The sequence below is a fragment of the Suncus etruscus genome, chromosome 14 (assembly GCF_024139225.1).
Source record: "Suncus etruscus isolate mSunEtr1 chromosome 14, mSunEtr1.pri.cur, whole genome shotgun sequence".
In the NCBI taxonomy this organism is placed as follows: domain Eukaryota; kingdom Metazoa; phylum Chordata; class Mammalia; order Eulipotyphla; family Soricidae; genus Suncus; species Suncus etruscus.
The window spans coordinates 48,333,038-48,349,635 of NC_064861.1; the positions used below are offsets into that span (position 1 = coordinate 48,333,038).

The 16,598-nt window shown below is 41.4% G+C and overlaps 1 protein-coding gene across 2 annotated transcripts in view; it reads left to right on the forward strand.

Moving 5' to 3' along the window:
- The window catches only part of FTO (FTO alpha-ketoglutarate dependent dioxygenase), a 428,549-nt gene extending 413,309 nt beyond the window's left edge, over positions 1–15,240 (forward strand). For both annotated transcript variants that reach the window (XM_049786073.1, XM_049786074.1), the window contains one exon: positions 14,950–15,240. In XM_049786073.1, the coding sequence (XP_049642030.1) occupies positions 14,950–15,103 (154 nt within the window). In that variant the 3' untranslated portion in view covers positions 15,104–15,240. The remainder of the gene's footprint in view (positions 1–14,949) is intronic.
- Positions 15,241–16,598: the final 1,358 nt, after the last annotated feature.

A 16,598-nucleotide genomic window follows, 5' to 3' on the forward strand; every position in this document is an offset into this window, starting at 1 on the left:
CCCAGCATCTGTAGGGTGCCCCCTGAATCCACAGCCCCCAAGAGAAGAGCAGGGCCAAATGGGATGAGCTGAGTTCTTCAGATGAATATAGTTAATCTGGGGAAGATGGGAAAAGTAGGTGGATTGAGTGTGATTTTTCTGAGCACAAAGCTAGGAATAAGCTCTGTGCACTACCAGATGTGGACCATAAACCAAAATAAATAAACCAAATAACCTAAATGTTCCTTCCCTACCAGATATCTGTACCACCACCACTCACTAGAGAGCTCCTCATTTTCACTCATTCATGTCCCTTTTGGATTTGCTCCTGGAACATTGATCTCTAGCAGAAAGAATCTTCCTATCAACTTGTTTATTTCAGCATGTAGTAGAGAATATTTCTTTCCCTTTTAGCTCCTGTCCCTCCTTTTATTCTTAATAAAGAATCTCTATTTTTGCAAGAAGAAGGCAGTGTGTCCACTTGAATCATTCCCCCTACACACACACACACACACACACACACACACACACACACACACACACACACACACATACACATACGCACATGCGCAAGAGAGAGAGAAAGCCTCTTCTGCATAGTTACTGAGTTCTAGTCAGTGAGTCAGAGGTGGGGGTTACATGGCTGGCCTCCTTAAAAAGAAGCATATTTTACTCACTTCCCTTCTGCTCCCTACCTGGAACTTAAGAGTTGTTGGCTGGGGCTCCCTGGATCGGGAGGTGACCTCAAGGAGGGCAGCCGTCTGTGAAGAACGGCAGAGCCAACATGAAGAGGCAGCAGCCTGGGACCTGGGCGTCTGGGGACTGCTCTCCTGTGACCTCAAGCTTCTTTGATGTCAAAGAAAAATAAACTTGCATCTTGAGCCATTCTTGTTTATAATCCCTCTGGCTGGCAGATAAATGCAGTTTATGTGATCCATGTTTATTGTCTCCATCAGCTTATAACCTCCATGGAACCTGGGACTTGGATTAGCTCACCACTATAGCTCGAGATCCTAGTAAATATTTGTGCAATGAGTGAACACTTAGCCACACAGCCAGCCAGAAATCACCATAGTTCTGCTCAAGTCCAGATTTATCATAGGCCACCTCTTGGTAAGGTACATTGACTTGTCAGCCTTCTTTTCATTGAAAACAGTAGCATCAATATTTATATGAACAGAAGCAATTTTATTTTATAAATGTTAGCTGTAAAAAAAGTGTCATTTTGTTCCTTAGGGTATAAGATGCAAATATGTTTAGACATTAAGTGTAGGACACTTCTAACATCTATAGAGTTCATGGCCTTGTTAGCCTAGCAGTCTGGATGCCACAGTTGCTAGACTATTTCCCTTCCGATCACTGTAGATCTGTGTCAGAATGCGATTCTGTTTTTATCATGGAACATCCATAGGCAAATGCAGTCATTTAGTGTCTCCTGACTTGAGATGAAACAGCAGCTTCAAGAATCTCTGAATTATTTGGCCAGACTGGGGTCATGCCCCATGGAAAGTTGAGGCATTGATATGCACACATGTTTTACCTCTGAGGGAATTAGAATTTGTACATTTATTTTTATAATATCTTTATTTAATCACCATGATTACAAACATGTTTGTCGTTGTATTTCAGTTATAAAAAAAGAACACCCCCCCTTTACCAGTACAACCTTCCACCATCAATGCCCCCCATCTCCCTCCTTCCTCACCCCCTGCCTGTATTCAAGACAGGCATACTACTACTCATTGTCATGATAGTTGTTAGTATAGTTATTTCTCTAACTGCACTTACCATTCTTTGTGGTAAGCTTCATATCATGGCCGGTTCTTCCAGCCCTCACCTCTATTGTTTCTAGGTGTTATTAGAATAATATCTTTTATTTTTCTTAAATACCATAGATGAGTGTGACTATTCTGTGTCTACCTTTCTCCTTTTGACTTATTTCACTCAGTATAATAGTTTCCATGTCCATCCATGTATAGGAAAATTTCATGACTTCATTTTTCCTGACAGTTGCATAGTATTCCATTGTGTCTATGTGCCACAGTTTCTTTAGCCACTCATCTATTGTCAGGAATCTGGGTTGTTTCCAGATTCTGACTATTATAAATAGCACTGCTATGAATGTAGGTGTGCAGAAGGCATTTTTGTATTGTGTTTTGTGTTCTTAGGGTATATCCCCAGCAGTGGTATAGCTGGATCATATGGGAGTTCAATTTCCAGTTTTTTGAAGAATCTCTATAGTGTTTTCCATAAAGGCTGGATTCAGATTGGCATACATCATAAAGAACAAGAACAATCAGTGCTGGCAGGGATGTGGGGAGAAAGGAATTTTCATTTTCATTCACTGCTGGTGGGAATGCCATCAAAAATAGTTTTTAAATCAAAATAACAGCAAGTAATAGTACTTCCCTTCTCCTAGTAGAGAAAGTGCACTGTAAAAGGAAAAATTTGGACTCCCAAAAGACCTGAGTTGTATTCCGTGCTGTGTGATGTACTAGCCTATTGACTTTTCTAGCCATGTGACCATATATGTTCTCTGCTTCCTTGTCTCCTGACCAGTTTTCCCACCCAAGCAGTGGGCGCCACATGAGATAAAGTATGGGGAAATAAACCATAACCAGTGATTATGAATAAAATTCCCAACCAATAGGTAGAGTCTAACCTAACCCATCTTGTCTATCTAGTAATGGACAATATTAAGTCAAGGTTTTGCAAGGTCCTGGGGAGGTATTGGCAGAACCAGGTCTTTAATTTCCAGGCCAGTGTTCTTTCTACTAACTCTTCTCCCTTGCTAGTGGACAATGACACTGTTTTTAATCTTCCATTGATTGTGTTTCACAGTTATTATCATCATTATCAAATTGCTAGCAAGGGGGGCCGGGTAGGTGGCGCTGGAGGTAAGGTGTCTGCCTTGCAAGCGCTAGCCAAGGAAGGACCACGGTTCGATCCCCCGGCGTCCCATATGGTCCCCCCAAGCCAGGGGCAATTTCTGAGCACATAGCCAGGAGTAACCCCTGAGCGTCAAACGGGTGTGGCCCAAAAACCAAAAAAAAAAAAAAATTGCTAGCAAGGGAATTAGTTCCTTTTTAAAAGGTGCAACTCATCGGCAAATTGCTTTGAATAATTTTATGCATTTCATTTTCTTTGAGCATAGTTAGAAAGTGCCAAGTTGCACTATAGGCATGCATGGAGGCAGTGAACGAAACACACAAAAATTCCTGCTTTCTGGAAGCTTAATATAGACATGCAAGCACAGACAGTGGCATTGTGAAGAAAGTAGGGGGGAAACACTGACATTTCAGGTAGAGGTGAGATAGCACTGCCATAAGGGAAAGTCTTTGAGGAAAAAGAACCAGAAGACACTAAAATGCAGACAGTATCCTTATTCAAGAAAGAGTAAATAAACCAATATCACTGAAGCAAAGTAAGCAGCAAGGCAGGGAAAGAAGGCCAGGAAAATACTGGTAAGGAAGAAGCAGATTAAGCAGGGATTTGTGGGTAGTTACAAGGAATTCAACTGTTACTCAGTTTTAAATCCATTAGAAAATTTCATCCACACACTGGTATGTCCTTGATAAGTTGACATTTTATTTTGACCTACCATTTTCTCTTATTTTTGAATTTGAACCATCTTGCACTATTGGGAATAGGCTCCAATACACTGTGTTTTCTCCTGTTCTATTAGTGACCATTCTTAAAGAAGAGAAAGGAATCAAAGGCTCAGTAGCCTCATATTCTGAATAAGGTCGAAATAAACTTGAGAAATGTTTCTCAGCATCCAAAAACCAATTAAGCAGGTTACACGGAAGTATTTCTAAAAGCAGGCAGTACAGTGGAAATAGACTGACAGGTGAGCAGATGGGGGAACCATCAACTCAAATTTATTTCACAGCTTACAACCTAAATGAGCATTCCAAAGTCAGAACAGCTGGCCTTTTATTCTGTAAGCCATTGTCCTTTGCCTTGCTCATCTCTCAGGAGTATGAGTGGATTAGACTCCAATGGCCGTCTGTCTGTCAGTCTTTGACTTTGCAGGGAAAAATCCTTTTTAGAAAATGGGCTCTTAATGTAAATCAGATTTCTGTGTCATGTCTCCTTCTTCCATGGTTGTGATGCTTCTAGATTCTGGAAATCAATGAGATGGGCCATTTAGCTTTTCATCTTTCTAACTGTATTTGTCACCTATTTGACTGCTAGTATCTAATTTGGAATCAATAAAATTAAACCAGATAGTCAAACTGAAAAAATCTTCAGATTTACAAGTATAAATATTTGGTGGAAGGTTGTTTTTCCCTAACATTAAGAGTGCCTCTGCAAATTACAGCCGCCTTGCATTTCTGAATATAAATTATTCTGGAATCTTTCTGAAGTTTGAGACTACCCCATACAAACTTTACTAAAGTTTCAAGCAACAGGGACACCATGAAATTTGGAAAGGGTTATCTTTTGTCAATCATGGTCCTTTGTGGGCTACTGTGCTGACAGAGGACAGCGGAGAGACCATATTCTATGGCTGAAAAGAGGGCTTGATACTACCCAGTGGGGATTTTGTTCCAGTAATTGCATCAAATTGGACCTTCTGCCATGTTGCAGGTATAGCATTAATATCACTCATTAAGTCATAAGCTTGTATGCTTTCCCTCCCAATGGCAGAGTCACTGGTAGAATATATTTTCTTCCAAAGTGTTTGTTTTCATTGTTGCCCTTTAAAAATAATGAGTTCATTCTATTCCCTTGCAAGGAAAGTTACTCTAGACTGCTTTGAAATTGTATATCTTTTGTTGAGCACATTTCTGCAATGGTTCCATAGCTTTGTGCGCCAGGGAACCCAAGCCGGCCTCTCTTAAAACTCCTAACCAAGCTGCCTCAGACTTGATCCATATAATCGTCCAGCCCATTTGACCTTTATATTGTTACCCTCAGGCAGGTAGAAGTCATGCCAGTTTCAGGTGACCCTATCATGTGACCAGAGATCAAAGGTCAGCAGCTCCTAAATGTTCAGCTGTCAAGGTAGCCCATTCATCACTAGCATTATGTAACTGACAAGCCGACAAATGAACCTGGGGATAAAATTGTTCTCAATCCTCCACCTCCTGGGTTTACACACCAGTGGTGGGCCAAGCAGTTTCACATATTAAGTGCTTACAAGGGCCCATCAGAGTCCCTAAGGTAAGAGGAAGGACTAAGGAGATTTTTTTTTAATATACTGGATGGACCTGGGAATTCATCAGTGACCTGGCCTGACTAGGGGACCAAGTTACAGGTCTGGAAAAGTTGAGTCTAATATCCTCTAAAATCTTTTTGAATCTAATATGAGTTCCTTATGGACCCAAAGATACCTACCCTCAGTACCTATCGGCATTCCTGGTAGGCCAACTTAACACTCCACAGTGTTTTCACTACCTGACTTGATCCAAAGAGTTACTTGTGAAAATATGGCTTGCCAGGACCCTGATTTGGAGAGTCTGACTTGAGACTAGATGACCTTGGGAAACTATATTTTTGTCCAAAACAACTGGTTCTTTTAGAATTGTAGAATTTGCACTTCATAGATTTTGGCCCAAACTTGACTCTGATCTTTGGCTGCAAAACCTCACTTCTTTTGGGCCTCAATTTCCAATGTAAGGTCAAACATTTAAATTGAAGATGTAGATGAAGTTGTGTAGAAGGTATTTAGTATTGACCATTTCATGTATTGATTAACTATAGCTATTCTTTTGGTCTCAAAGATATGGTTGGAGGAGTGTTGACATCAGATAGAATTTCTTTCTACTATCTCCCATGTCAAAAGAAACCTGAAAAAAATTAGAAGGTGGATTCAGAGGGATCTGGAGATGCTTCAGGGATGACAGAGTATAATTATACTCTGTCATTATGGCTGGGAAGAAGCCCGGAAGGAGTAAGCAGATATTAGCAGTAGAAGAAAAAGGGCCCAGTTCTCCACCAGACCCAGAAAGAAAAGGTGGCAGTGCTTTTGAGCCATTCACCGAGCAAACAGTGTCCTTTTGAACAACAAGAAGCTCTTTCTAACCTTGTCTCTTCAACCCTTAGAAAACAGGAGGCGCGTAAAGGTACTAGTGGACCAGTGAACACAAAAAAATTGCTTTTTGTGTTCCATACAAATGTGGAATACACAAATCACATTTACAGCCAGGCATTTCCATCTCCTCCCCATGAGCAGAATAGTGGACCTGTATGGTAGGTTCTCTCTAGTAGCGATGATTAAGATCCAGGCAGCAGGGTTATCTGTGTTGGGTAGAACAACGAATTCTTGAAAAATGGCTTATTATCCAGGTGGCTGGATGGCAGTGTCCTGGTGTTCAAAGCATTTTGTAGATATTTGGTCTTTAAAATACCTTAATAGATTCTCTTATGTTAGGCTTTTCACTTCTTTCCTGAAGTATGAAACTCAGAAGTAGATTCTTAAACAACTAGAAGTTAAGTCAAGCTAAGCTTCACAAGTATTAATGGTTGAAAAGCACTACCTGTTAAAAAGATATTGACACTCCCCCTCCTTTACTCCCACCCACCCACCCCCAAAAAAGCCATAAAGCTGACCCATGGCTTTCCCTCACTCTGATGTGTGTTGACTTTACTGATCTGGAAACATTAACATGTGGTACAGAGGCAAGAGGTTAAAAGCCTTTCAAAGGGAAAGTGAAGGTGTCCTTTGTTGAAGCATTTAGGAATTGGTTTTGCTTCGTAGTTCTGCAATAGGTAAACTGAGTTAGACAAATTTAACTAGCTGATTTTATAAAACCGCCTTTGTCCAAGTGGCCCACTATGATAGATATGACAGGCTGGCCATTCATTTGCACGTTGTCCACAGAGCCATGGTGGCAGTAACAAAAAGTTCAAGCAGACAAATTATAAATATATTAACTCACTCCACTTTTCAAAGGGACCTGGAGTGTCCAGGGTAAGGTGATTATAAACCAGATTGCCTTTTTCTCTTCTCAATGACAGAGAAAGCCTTTGGATCAAAGCAGAGTGAGCCCACAAGTGTCTTACGCCAGGCTACAGTGAAGTGTAGTAGATAGCAGCAGAGCAGCCCATTAACTTGTTTATAAAATTCTGTCTGGGATTTTCTGTCTGGGATAAAACTTTTTATTGCTGATTATTTTATGATGGGATTCAAGGTGATTTATATTTTCCCCTCTCAGTTTTTCTTTTTTTTTTCTTTCAAATTTTTAAATGTTTAGAATCACTGTGAATTCAAAAGTTACAAAATTCTTTGTGATTTTCAGGTTTACAATGTTCCAATAATATATTTGAAATTCCAATAGGTTCCTTGCTATTTGATTTTATTTTAAAATATGTATCCTTTTATTTTTATTTTATTTTTTTGGTTTATAATACTATTAATAGTGGTTTCTCATAGTCATAATTTCAACACCATGCCTGTCAACAGTGTCCCTCCCTAGGGGCCAGAGCGATAGCACAGCAGTAGGGCATTTGCCTTGCATGCTGCCAACCCAGGATGGACCTGGGTTTGGTTCCTGGCATTCCTTATGGTCCCCTGAGCCTGCCAGGAGCGATTTCTCAGTACAGAGCTAGGAGTAAACCCTGAGCACTGCTGGGTGTGGCCCAAAACCAAATAAATAAATAAATAAATAAATAAATAAATAAATAAATAAATAAATAAATAAATAAATAAATAAAACAGTGTACCTCCTTGAAGGACCCCCAGCCTGCCTCCTTTAGCCTCCCCTTCTTCCTCCAATAAGCATAGAACTCATGCTATGCAGAGTTGGTGGCACCCACCTTGGCTTGGAAAGACTGAAACCTTCAGACCCCTCTGGGCCTGGTACTTTCTCCAAAGCATGAAGCCCCTGAGAGCTTGTTTCCCCTTCGCTCATTTTATTTCCATGTGAATTTATGTGCTCCACTGTTTTCTACAGGTGGGTGTCTCGCTCGCTGTGATTGTGTTTGGAAACACATCCTGATGTGGTCATTGCCTTTAAATAAATTCCTATTTGGCATTTGCAGACCCCCTTTCAACTCATTTTAAATTGAAGGCCCAGAGCTGGAGAGATAGTACAGTGGGCAGGATGTTTGTCTTGCGCACAGTGAACCTGGGTTCAATCCCCAGCACTGCCTAGCCAGGAGTAAACCCTGAACACAGACAGATGTGGCCCCAAAGCAAACAGCAAAACAACAAAACCTAAATCTAAGATTGAGGAAAATGCTGACATGAAGAGCACACTCTCTAGTTTATTAAATATTTTCTGGTTATGTCACTAATTAGCTTCTCTCATCTTTTAGTGCAATTTCTTGTTTTCTGTTTTGTGTGTGCATGTTTTACAGGCCTCCCTGGGAAGTGGTGCACCATCAGTTGTATTTTAAAAATTGTGTCTGTGTCTGATCATGGAAAGGAATATTGAGGGGAATACAGATATTTTTGTGCTACTTTACATAGTTTAAAGAGCTTTTATATATGTTATTAGATTTTCTTTTCACATAATACAGTGAAGCAATAAAGCATTAATGTATGTAGCAGCCAAGTAAACTAAGGTTGAAAGATTTTTCTTAATGTCACTCCAGAATAAAATTAGAAGTAGTTTATGCTCATAAAATGTGAATGCATATATTTTATTTCGTGGGCTTATGCTTTCTTAGATGCTTATCTCTAAGAACCCCACCATCATTAAAATGAAGAGGAAAAAGATTTTTTCAATAGTTTATTATAATACTTTCTAGGGCTAAGAGAGAGCTCAGAAGGCTATAATAAACACACACTTGACTCACGGGAGGCCCTGATACAATCCTCACGGTCTCACCACCACATGGTCTTACAGTATCACCAGGAATGATCCCTGAGCACTCACCAAACCAAGCTGGAAGTATAAGCCTCATTGGATGTGGCCCCCAAACAAAAATTTATTCTAAAAACTTGGAGGGGGACTGGAAGGAATAGGAATGTTTTATTTACTCCATTCTTGGCCCTGATATGGCTTGGCAAGAGTCATAAGTAGTTAGGAACCAGGTGTCCTTTTGTCCAGATGGAAAAACCAGGAAAAATATGGACTGTAATGGACAGGGCAGCCAGCCCAATGTAAAAAGTCTGCCCAGTCTCGTTTTGCCACTTACCCTTGAGTTATCCTTAACCTGGGCCAAGGGTAACCCCAGGGTAACACTTGCAATAGAAATCTGATCCCTCCCTCGCCCCTTCTTGGGTTATTGGGAAAATCCAATAAAACTGAGCTTTTTTATTAAGATTATTTGGGACATTTAAACAATGATTCCAATGTGATTATTTTAATCAGTAGTTGCTCTCTTCCTTCCCATTAAAGAATTCTCTCTTAGAGCTTCATCTTTCTTGACTTCTCATTGGCCTTGTGCTGGGTTATACTTCTCCATTACATTCTCATTTTGGTGCTCTTTTCATTTTGTTTAAGCTTTTTTATCATAGTGAATCTTTTAGCAGAGACCATTTCTCCTGAAATATTTCCTTATTATCTAATCAAGGGTAATGGAAATGTTACCTGTCCTGCCTTATTTGTTGCAAAATTTAGGGACCAGGAGGAAGACCATACATGTTTTTTTTTTTAATCAATGGATAGCACATTACTGTAAAACCTATTGATTAAAAACACAAGTATAATGTTAGTCATTTAGTCTGTGAAGTGATGCAATAAGGGAAGAAATTTATCCTTTGACTTTTGCATTAACCTTTTATTGACTGCTTGCATACCCATAATTAACACACACTTTAGTAAAGTGGTTAATTTTAGCATGGTGACCAATGTTCACTAATGTAACTGCAATCCTGACCATCCAAATGTGTTTCCCAGGGGAAAATTCATCAGTCAGGGTCCCTGAATGAGTTACACCTGTTCTGGGAGACAGGGACCTCTGGACATCTGCTTACAGCCAGCAGACACCTTTCAGCTGCTTCCTGTTGCATCATTAGGTCATTCCTGGAGAACCACTCTTAAGTAGCATGAGATCCGGAAGGTAGCTCATGGAGGCTTTTGAATTGAATAAAGTGAACCTGGGATGGAGTTCATTTTATATATTATATAAAATATATATTATTTTCCTTAATTTCCATTTTCATGGCTTCCTGCAAGGACGGGGTTTTAAAAGCCGAGCCTCATTTAATCCTAAATCAAAATGCTTTTATAGTAGGTGGTTTCAGGTGCTGGGGAGATAGTACAGCGGCTAGGGTGCTTGCATAGCATGCAGCTCTCCCGGGTTCTATCCCCACATTCACAAACCCTCTTCAGGAGTGATTCCTGAGCTGCAACAGAGCCAGGAGTAATCCCTAAGCACCAAAAGTAGTACTTAAACAAACAAAAGCAACAACAAAAACAAGAGGTTTCTTTGGGATAGGAGCAAAGAGTGCCTGGTGTTATAAAAAAAAGAAGCTCTTTAGCTGGGTTCAGTAGGAATTGGAATAACCTGCTATTTTGGGAACACTGAGTTTAGGGTTTTTTTTTTCAACTTTTATTTAGAAAGATCATTCAAAACCAATTATTACAATTGATTTATTTTCAATCAGAGATCAATGTGGATGACATAACTAGCACTTTCGTATTTTGGGGGTAGAAATTTGCTCCAAATTAAAGATCATTTCAACTTCAAACAAAACAAGTGTTTTGATTTTTTTCATACACAGTTGATCTCTGCACATCTGTGCACACTAAACTATGCCAACAGCAGCATCTGAGCCAGGAAGGGGACCATCAGCATCCCATAGGCAGACTAGGGCAAGGCCACCTATGTTATGAAAGGCAGAAAGTACCAGAAAGGAGAAAAGCATAGCTGCCATATCACCCAGGGCTCTGGGTTCCAAGCGACAGAGAAACCTTAACCAATGGCAGCTCATGATTAAGAACATCTAAGCTTTCTTTTATTAGGACACAATTCAGCAACTCAGACATTATTATGTTCACTAACTTCCATTTGGGTCCTGATTTATTCTCTTACCCCTCATTCCCAACCAGTTGGGCTATGGGCCTTCCTGGGACTAGGAGAGTGGAATGAGCTGATTCAGTATAGAGTCAAAGCTCTCCCCTAACTCTGATTGTCCAATCCAAACATGTGGTTAAGCATGTGGACCTCCCCTCCCTGGGAAAACTAGAATCTTCTTGGAAGAAAGGGAATAACTGGTGTTCATTGACACCAGTATTCTCCATCACTTTCTAAGACAACTTGGAGGCCCCTTTCCTTTGCAAAGGGACCTTTTCATCTGTGTGCTGAGAAACAATCTAGCTTCATTTCCTGTAAATGTCAAAAACAGCCTAAAACAGTCACTGCTTATAAAACCCGACCACAGTACCTTTTTATAAAGTCTGGGTCTTCAGGAACAACTGCTGAGTTTTCCTGAATCAGAACATTTTCTCCTGTCACTGGGAAGTTGTAACAGCTTGAATGCATAAGCCGAAGCCTCCTGGAAAGTCACATTGTGAGAAGATTCAGCCGCAGGCTCAATTTGATTCTCACCAGAAAGAGCTGCTTCTGTGTCTCTAGAGCTTCCCCTAGAGAAAACCAGGCCAGAGGCCACCCACTCAGTTAGTGTGAGGGGAGGGGAGTGCTCCAGGTACGACCAAAACTTCTGTCTCATCTTCAAAGTATGATTAATGATGATAATCAGAACAGTTCACATCATAGAGCTTATTATGTGCCAGACACTATCTAAACACTTCCATCGTATTAAGTCCTGTCATCTGCCCCAGAGCACTGTAAGGAAGGTACATTTCTTACCATCTCCTCACTATTTTCACTTGGTCCAAGATGCTGGACCAAATGGGTCCAGAATGATAGCACAGCGGATAGGGCACGTGCCTTGCCTGTGTCCTACCTGGGTTCAATCCCTGGCACCCCTTATGGTTTTCTAAGCACCACCAGGAATGATCCCTGAGTGCAGAGCCCTGAATAAGCCCTGATACTGCCAGGTACGGCCCAAAAATCAGAGAAGGAAAATAAAAAGACACCACCAGCCAAGTGTCATTGCCCTCAGAAAACAACTTCAGCCATCCAGAGAATGATCTCAAACTTCGACTTCAAGCTCTGCCCACCTCTACATCTGAGGAGACAGACTTGAGAGAGAGGGTGATTGATCTGAGCAAGAGAAACCAAAGGCCAAAGCAGGGTGTGTGCCTTCCAGAAACTCTCAGCCCATAGTCAGACAGTCCCACAGTCTGACACCCCGCTGAACCAGACAGTTTAATTGGAGATGAGAGTTGACTGTCCTTTCTCACACATAAATGGATCCATCAAATAGCAAGTCTTCTGGGCCCACATGATGCCATTTGAAAGTCTGCCAGCAACACGAAGCAGCACAGTCTGAGTTCGAAAGCAGCCTTAGAAGATGGGAATGACAGAGCCCAGCGTGGACTGGAGCAGTGGCCATCTAAGGCAACAATGGCCTGCGTGGACAGGTGCTGCTTCCCATAGCAGACATTCCCTTGATGAACAGAACAGAACCTCAAGAGGCCACTGTGGCCCCCTTAGAGTCTAGTGGTCTTAAAATGCAACTACCAAATGCCCTCAGCAGACGTCCATAGCAGGTTTTAATCTTTTTGTTTTGTTTTGTTTTTTGTTTTGTTTTTGTTTTTGTTTTTGGGTCACACTCAGCAGCACTCAGGGTTACTCCTGGCTCCACACTCAGAAATCGCTCACGGCAGGCTCGGGGGACCATATGGGATGCCAGGATTTCAAACCACCATCCTTCTGCATACCAGGCAAACGCCCTGCCTCCATGCCATCTCTCCAGCCCGGGTTTTAATATTTTTAATAATTTCTGCAAGTGAGAGGCGAACCCAAGTGACAGGTGAAAAAGCACCTCTATTGACTTTTCACAAACCTTATGATATTTGAGGTGGATCGACACTTATCACAGCCCTTTAATCTGCCAAGTAGAATAATGTGTGCACAGATCATTTATCCGCCCCAAGACTGCAAGGCTCAATTTGGAGGAACTTTCCCTCCCTGGTAAATCGAGCATCACTCTCTGATTCCAAGGCCGAGAGAAAGCACGATTGAAAGAGCTTTGCAGAGTTCCTTAGTAATTAGTTGCAGCTTCCCTTGAATATTAATCCTCACCCCCATCCCTCGCGTGAGATTTAGAGACCATTCTAGAACTAGAGTTGCATCCTCCAAACCACGACTGCAGGCTGCTGGTCCCCAACACCTATTATTAAGTAGTCCGGGCCACACAACCTCACTTCTCCAGCACTCGTGCGGGGGTTTATCAGTGCAAATAGTTTAATATTTATGCTAAGAGGATTGTCAAAAGCAGCTTCTGTTGCTTTAATTCTTGTTTTAAATAAATAATGAGAACATTTAAACACATTACTCTTCTTGGGGCCCTGAGGTCAGCTAATCTTATTATTTATGAAGTGATGTGCTCCATAATAGTACTTAGTGCATGTTAACAGACGCTATTATCAGGGCCTGATGCGGAGAGCTGAAGATATATTGGAATGTTACGTGTAATGTACTGCGGATTGAGTGCCAGGGATGCCGGTGTGGCAATTAACCACAGGAGAAAATAGGTGTAAAGTTGAAGTATGTTTTCCCACGGGGACCCCCTCACCATTAATAATTCCCCAGAGAAGATGATGTCTTTTAGTTAGGACCCTTCTCACCTTCAGGCTTGGAAATGGGGCCAAATAGTTCACTTTTTAAAATCTCTTCATCGTCCTACACTGAAGATGAATGGTGGATACTACCACTTTCAGATGATTTAGAGAAGGCTATACAGTGGGGAAGACACGCACAGTAGGGGGATGACTTGTGAATAGGGGAAGAACCCATACATAGTGGAGAATGAGCCATGCAAGCTAAGGAGGAGGACCCATGCATAGAGGAGGAGTCTTGGTAGTGGAGAACCTGGCAATGGGGGGAGAACCCATACACAGGTGGAAAGACTGATGCACTGGAGAGGACCTATGCATAGGGGGAGAGGCTAGACACAGGGAGAGCCATACACTGGGGCACATACCCTGGGGGAGGAGCTATGGTGCTCCTCCATGCTCACTCAGCAAAGCTTTTCTTTCTGGTGCACAAGCTTTCACTATCCTGTGCTCCAAGATAATAGAGAAATGATTCCTTCCAGGTAAAAATGTACATTTCCTTCACTCTGAGCTTCCTTTTTTTTTTTTTTCTTCAGACAAATGCAACTAAAGCCACTGAGATCTCCCAAACTACTGGTAAATTCACAACTTTCTGAGAGGTGGATTTCTGCCAGGATAGGAGGATGTCACTAACTTTTTTTTCTGTTCATTTCTCATTTACTTGCATATGATGTTAATTAATTTCTCTACCATTGATGAATAATCCATTTAATAAAAACCGTGATTTAAGTGTTTTCCTTAGGGAGTAACTCTGGCTAGCCTCTTAATTTAATTTTGTGGAAGTTTTCCCCACCTCTTCATCAGTGGAAATGACTATTAACCTCTATTTGCATCTTTCCTTATAAACCATGCTCTCCTTGGAGTGCCTTTTCCTGAGCACAGCAAGCTGGGGCACTTGTAAATCTCTGGGATCTCCAAAGTCAATCCTGGCCTGTAATATTGTTTAATCTATTCTTGGACATTTTAATGCAGTAAATTCAATTTAATCTTTCCCAGTAATCTAGTAATACATTGAAATCCCACAAACATTTAAATCTGATAATGGCTTAATCACACTTTAAATAACAGTTGAGATAATGAAAAAATAATTCACCATTTTAAAGGCAGAGTAACTGAATTTCCCTGATGATTGGCTTCCACAGAGCCACTGCAAACAACACAAATCTGGGAATTGGAAAGGGGGAAAAAAAGAAGTGGTAGTGCCACAAAGAACAGTTCTTATAAAGCCTCACTCTGCCCTACAGACTCATTCTTCATATTCTCACCATCGTCCACAGGAAATGGTCTGTGGAGCACAGAGCCTTGTTATCCCTAGTAGCCTATGTGTTGGGGTCACCCAGGAATTCTCTCCTATGAATTGATCACCTCTTCTTCTTCTTTCTTCCAGGTGCCAGTCCCGAATTGTTCGAACTCTCCCCACAGACCAGAAGCCAGAATGTCGACCCTACTGGGAAAAGGATGATCCTTCCATGCCACTGCCCTTTGACCTCACAGACACTGTTTTAGAACTCAAAGGCCTACTTCTGGAAGGAAAGCCCTAGAAGGAACACAAGTCGACGGTGGAGGAAAAAGAAGAAACTTGAAGCCCCTCCAGCCTTACTCTGGGCAAAGGCAGTATGGATAAACTTAGCCTGTAGATTGTAGAACCAGGTTCCAGTTGGAAACTTCTAAAAAACTGGGCTCATAAATATGAAAATGTTTGAAAAAATGGTACCATATTCTGATCTGATTTGTTCTGAATCAACAACCTCTCCTTACCCCCAAAATTCTTCCTCACTGGTGTCTTTTAATGAGTACAATTTGACCAAGGTAACATAGGTGCTGGATCTATGCCTTGTCTGTCTAACTTTTCTTCTTCCCAAGCTTTTCTACAGATTTCCAAAAGAATGACTCTAAAGTCAGGAAACATGGAGACAGAGTTTTAAAATGTTTATTTTCATTTCTCCTCACCACTTCATCTAGAAACTCTGCTATCCAATATGGTAGCCACTGACTAGATGTGGCTAGATGTGGCTCCTTCCAATTAAATTTATAGCCAGTTATAATTAAAAATCTAGTTCCTCAATTGCACTTTCTACATCGCAAGTGTTTTATTGCCCTCTGTGGCTCGTACTCCTGTCTTGGTCAACTCAATCAGGGAACATTTTTATCTCTGCAGAAAGTCATGTCAGACCACACTTTCTGTGGAAAGTTTATGAGCAGGAAAGAGAAATTTCAAAAAAGATGACCCTTTAAAGAGACAACTCCTTTTCCTTTTATTTAATTCCTCCGCAAGTATTCAACAGCAGGTGAAACTGAGGCTTGAAGAGCCACTGGCTACATCCTGCTAATATCAGGCCCATGGAGAGACACTCTAGATAAGTGAATCCCACTAGGCTCAGGGTTTAGTGCTTGAACTTAAGCTCCCACTAGTTTTGCATCCTCTGGCATGCTGCTGCCTGTTTCTTTGTCTCTCTCTTTTTTTTTTTTTGGTTTTTGGTTTTTGGTTTTTAGGTCATGCTCAGGGGTTACTCCTGGCTCTGCACTCAGAAATTGCTCTTGGCTTGGGGGACCATATGGTACTCCAGGGATCGAACCTTGGTCTGACCTAGGCTAGCAGGCACAGGCAGGTGTCTTATGGCTTCGCCACCACTCCAGCCCTCTTTATCTCTTTCATGAGATACTGAAGGCAGCAGTTCAGAAGATGAAATTACATGAACTAATGGAGGTGCAGGTCCAGAACAGTTTCTGAAACTTAAACAGATAAGTATCATGTATTGATTCCCTGGCCCCTTGGTACAAATTTTCATCCCCACCCCCCAGTCCAGTGCCCCTCTGGTCTGGTGGCATCATTAATACATCTCTGAGGCCTTTCAGGCCTGGTCTGTAATATTACTAGTCAGTCTCTGTCCCCACTCTGTTGTTTCCTTTAGAGCCCTGTAGTTACTGACAGTTTGGCGCTAGTGGAGCATTAGTGGCCTCTGAGAGGTACACAGGAACCAGAGCCTTTCTAAAGAAACCTTTAGGCTTAGAGGCCATGTTTCATCCTCTTGGAAC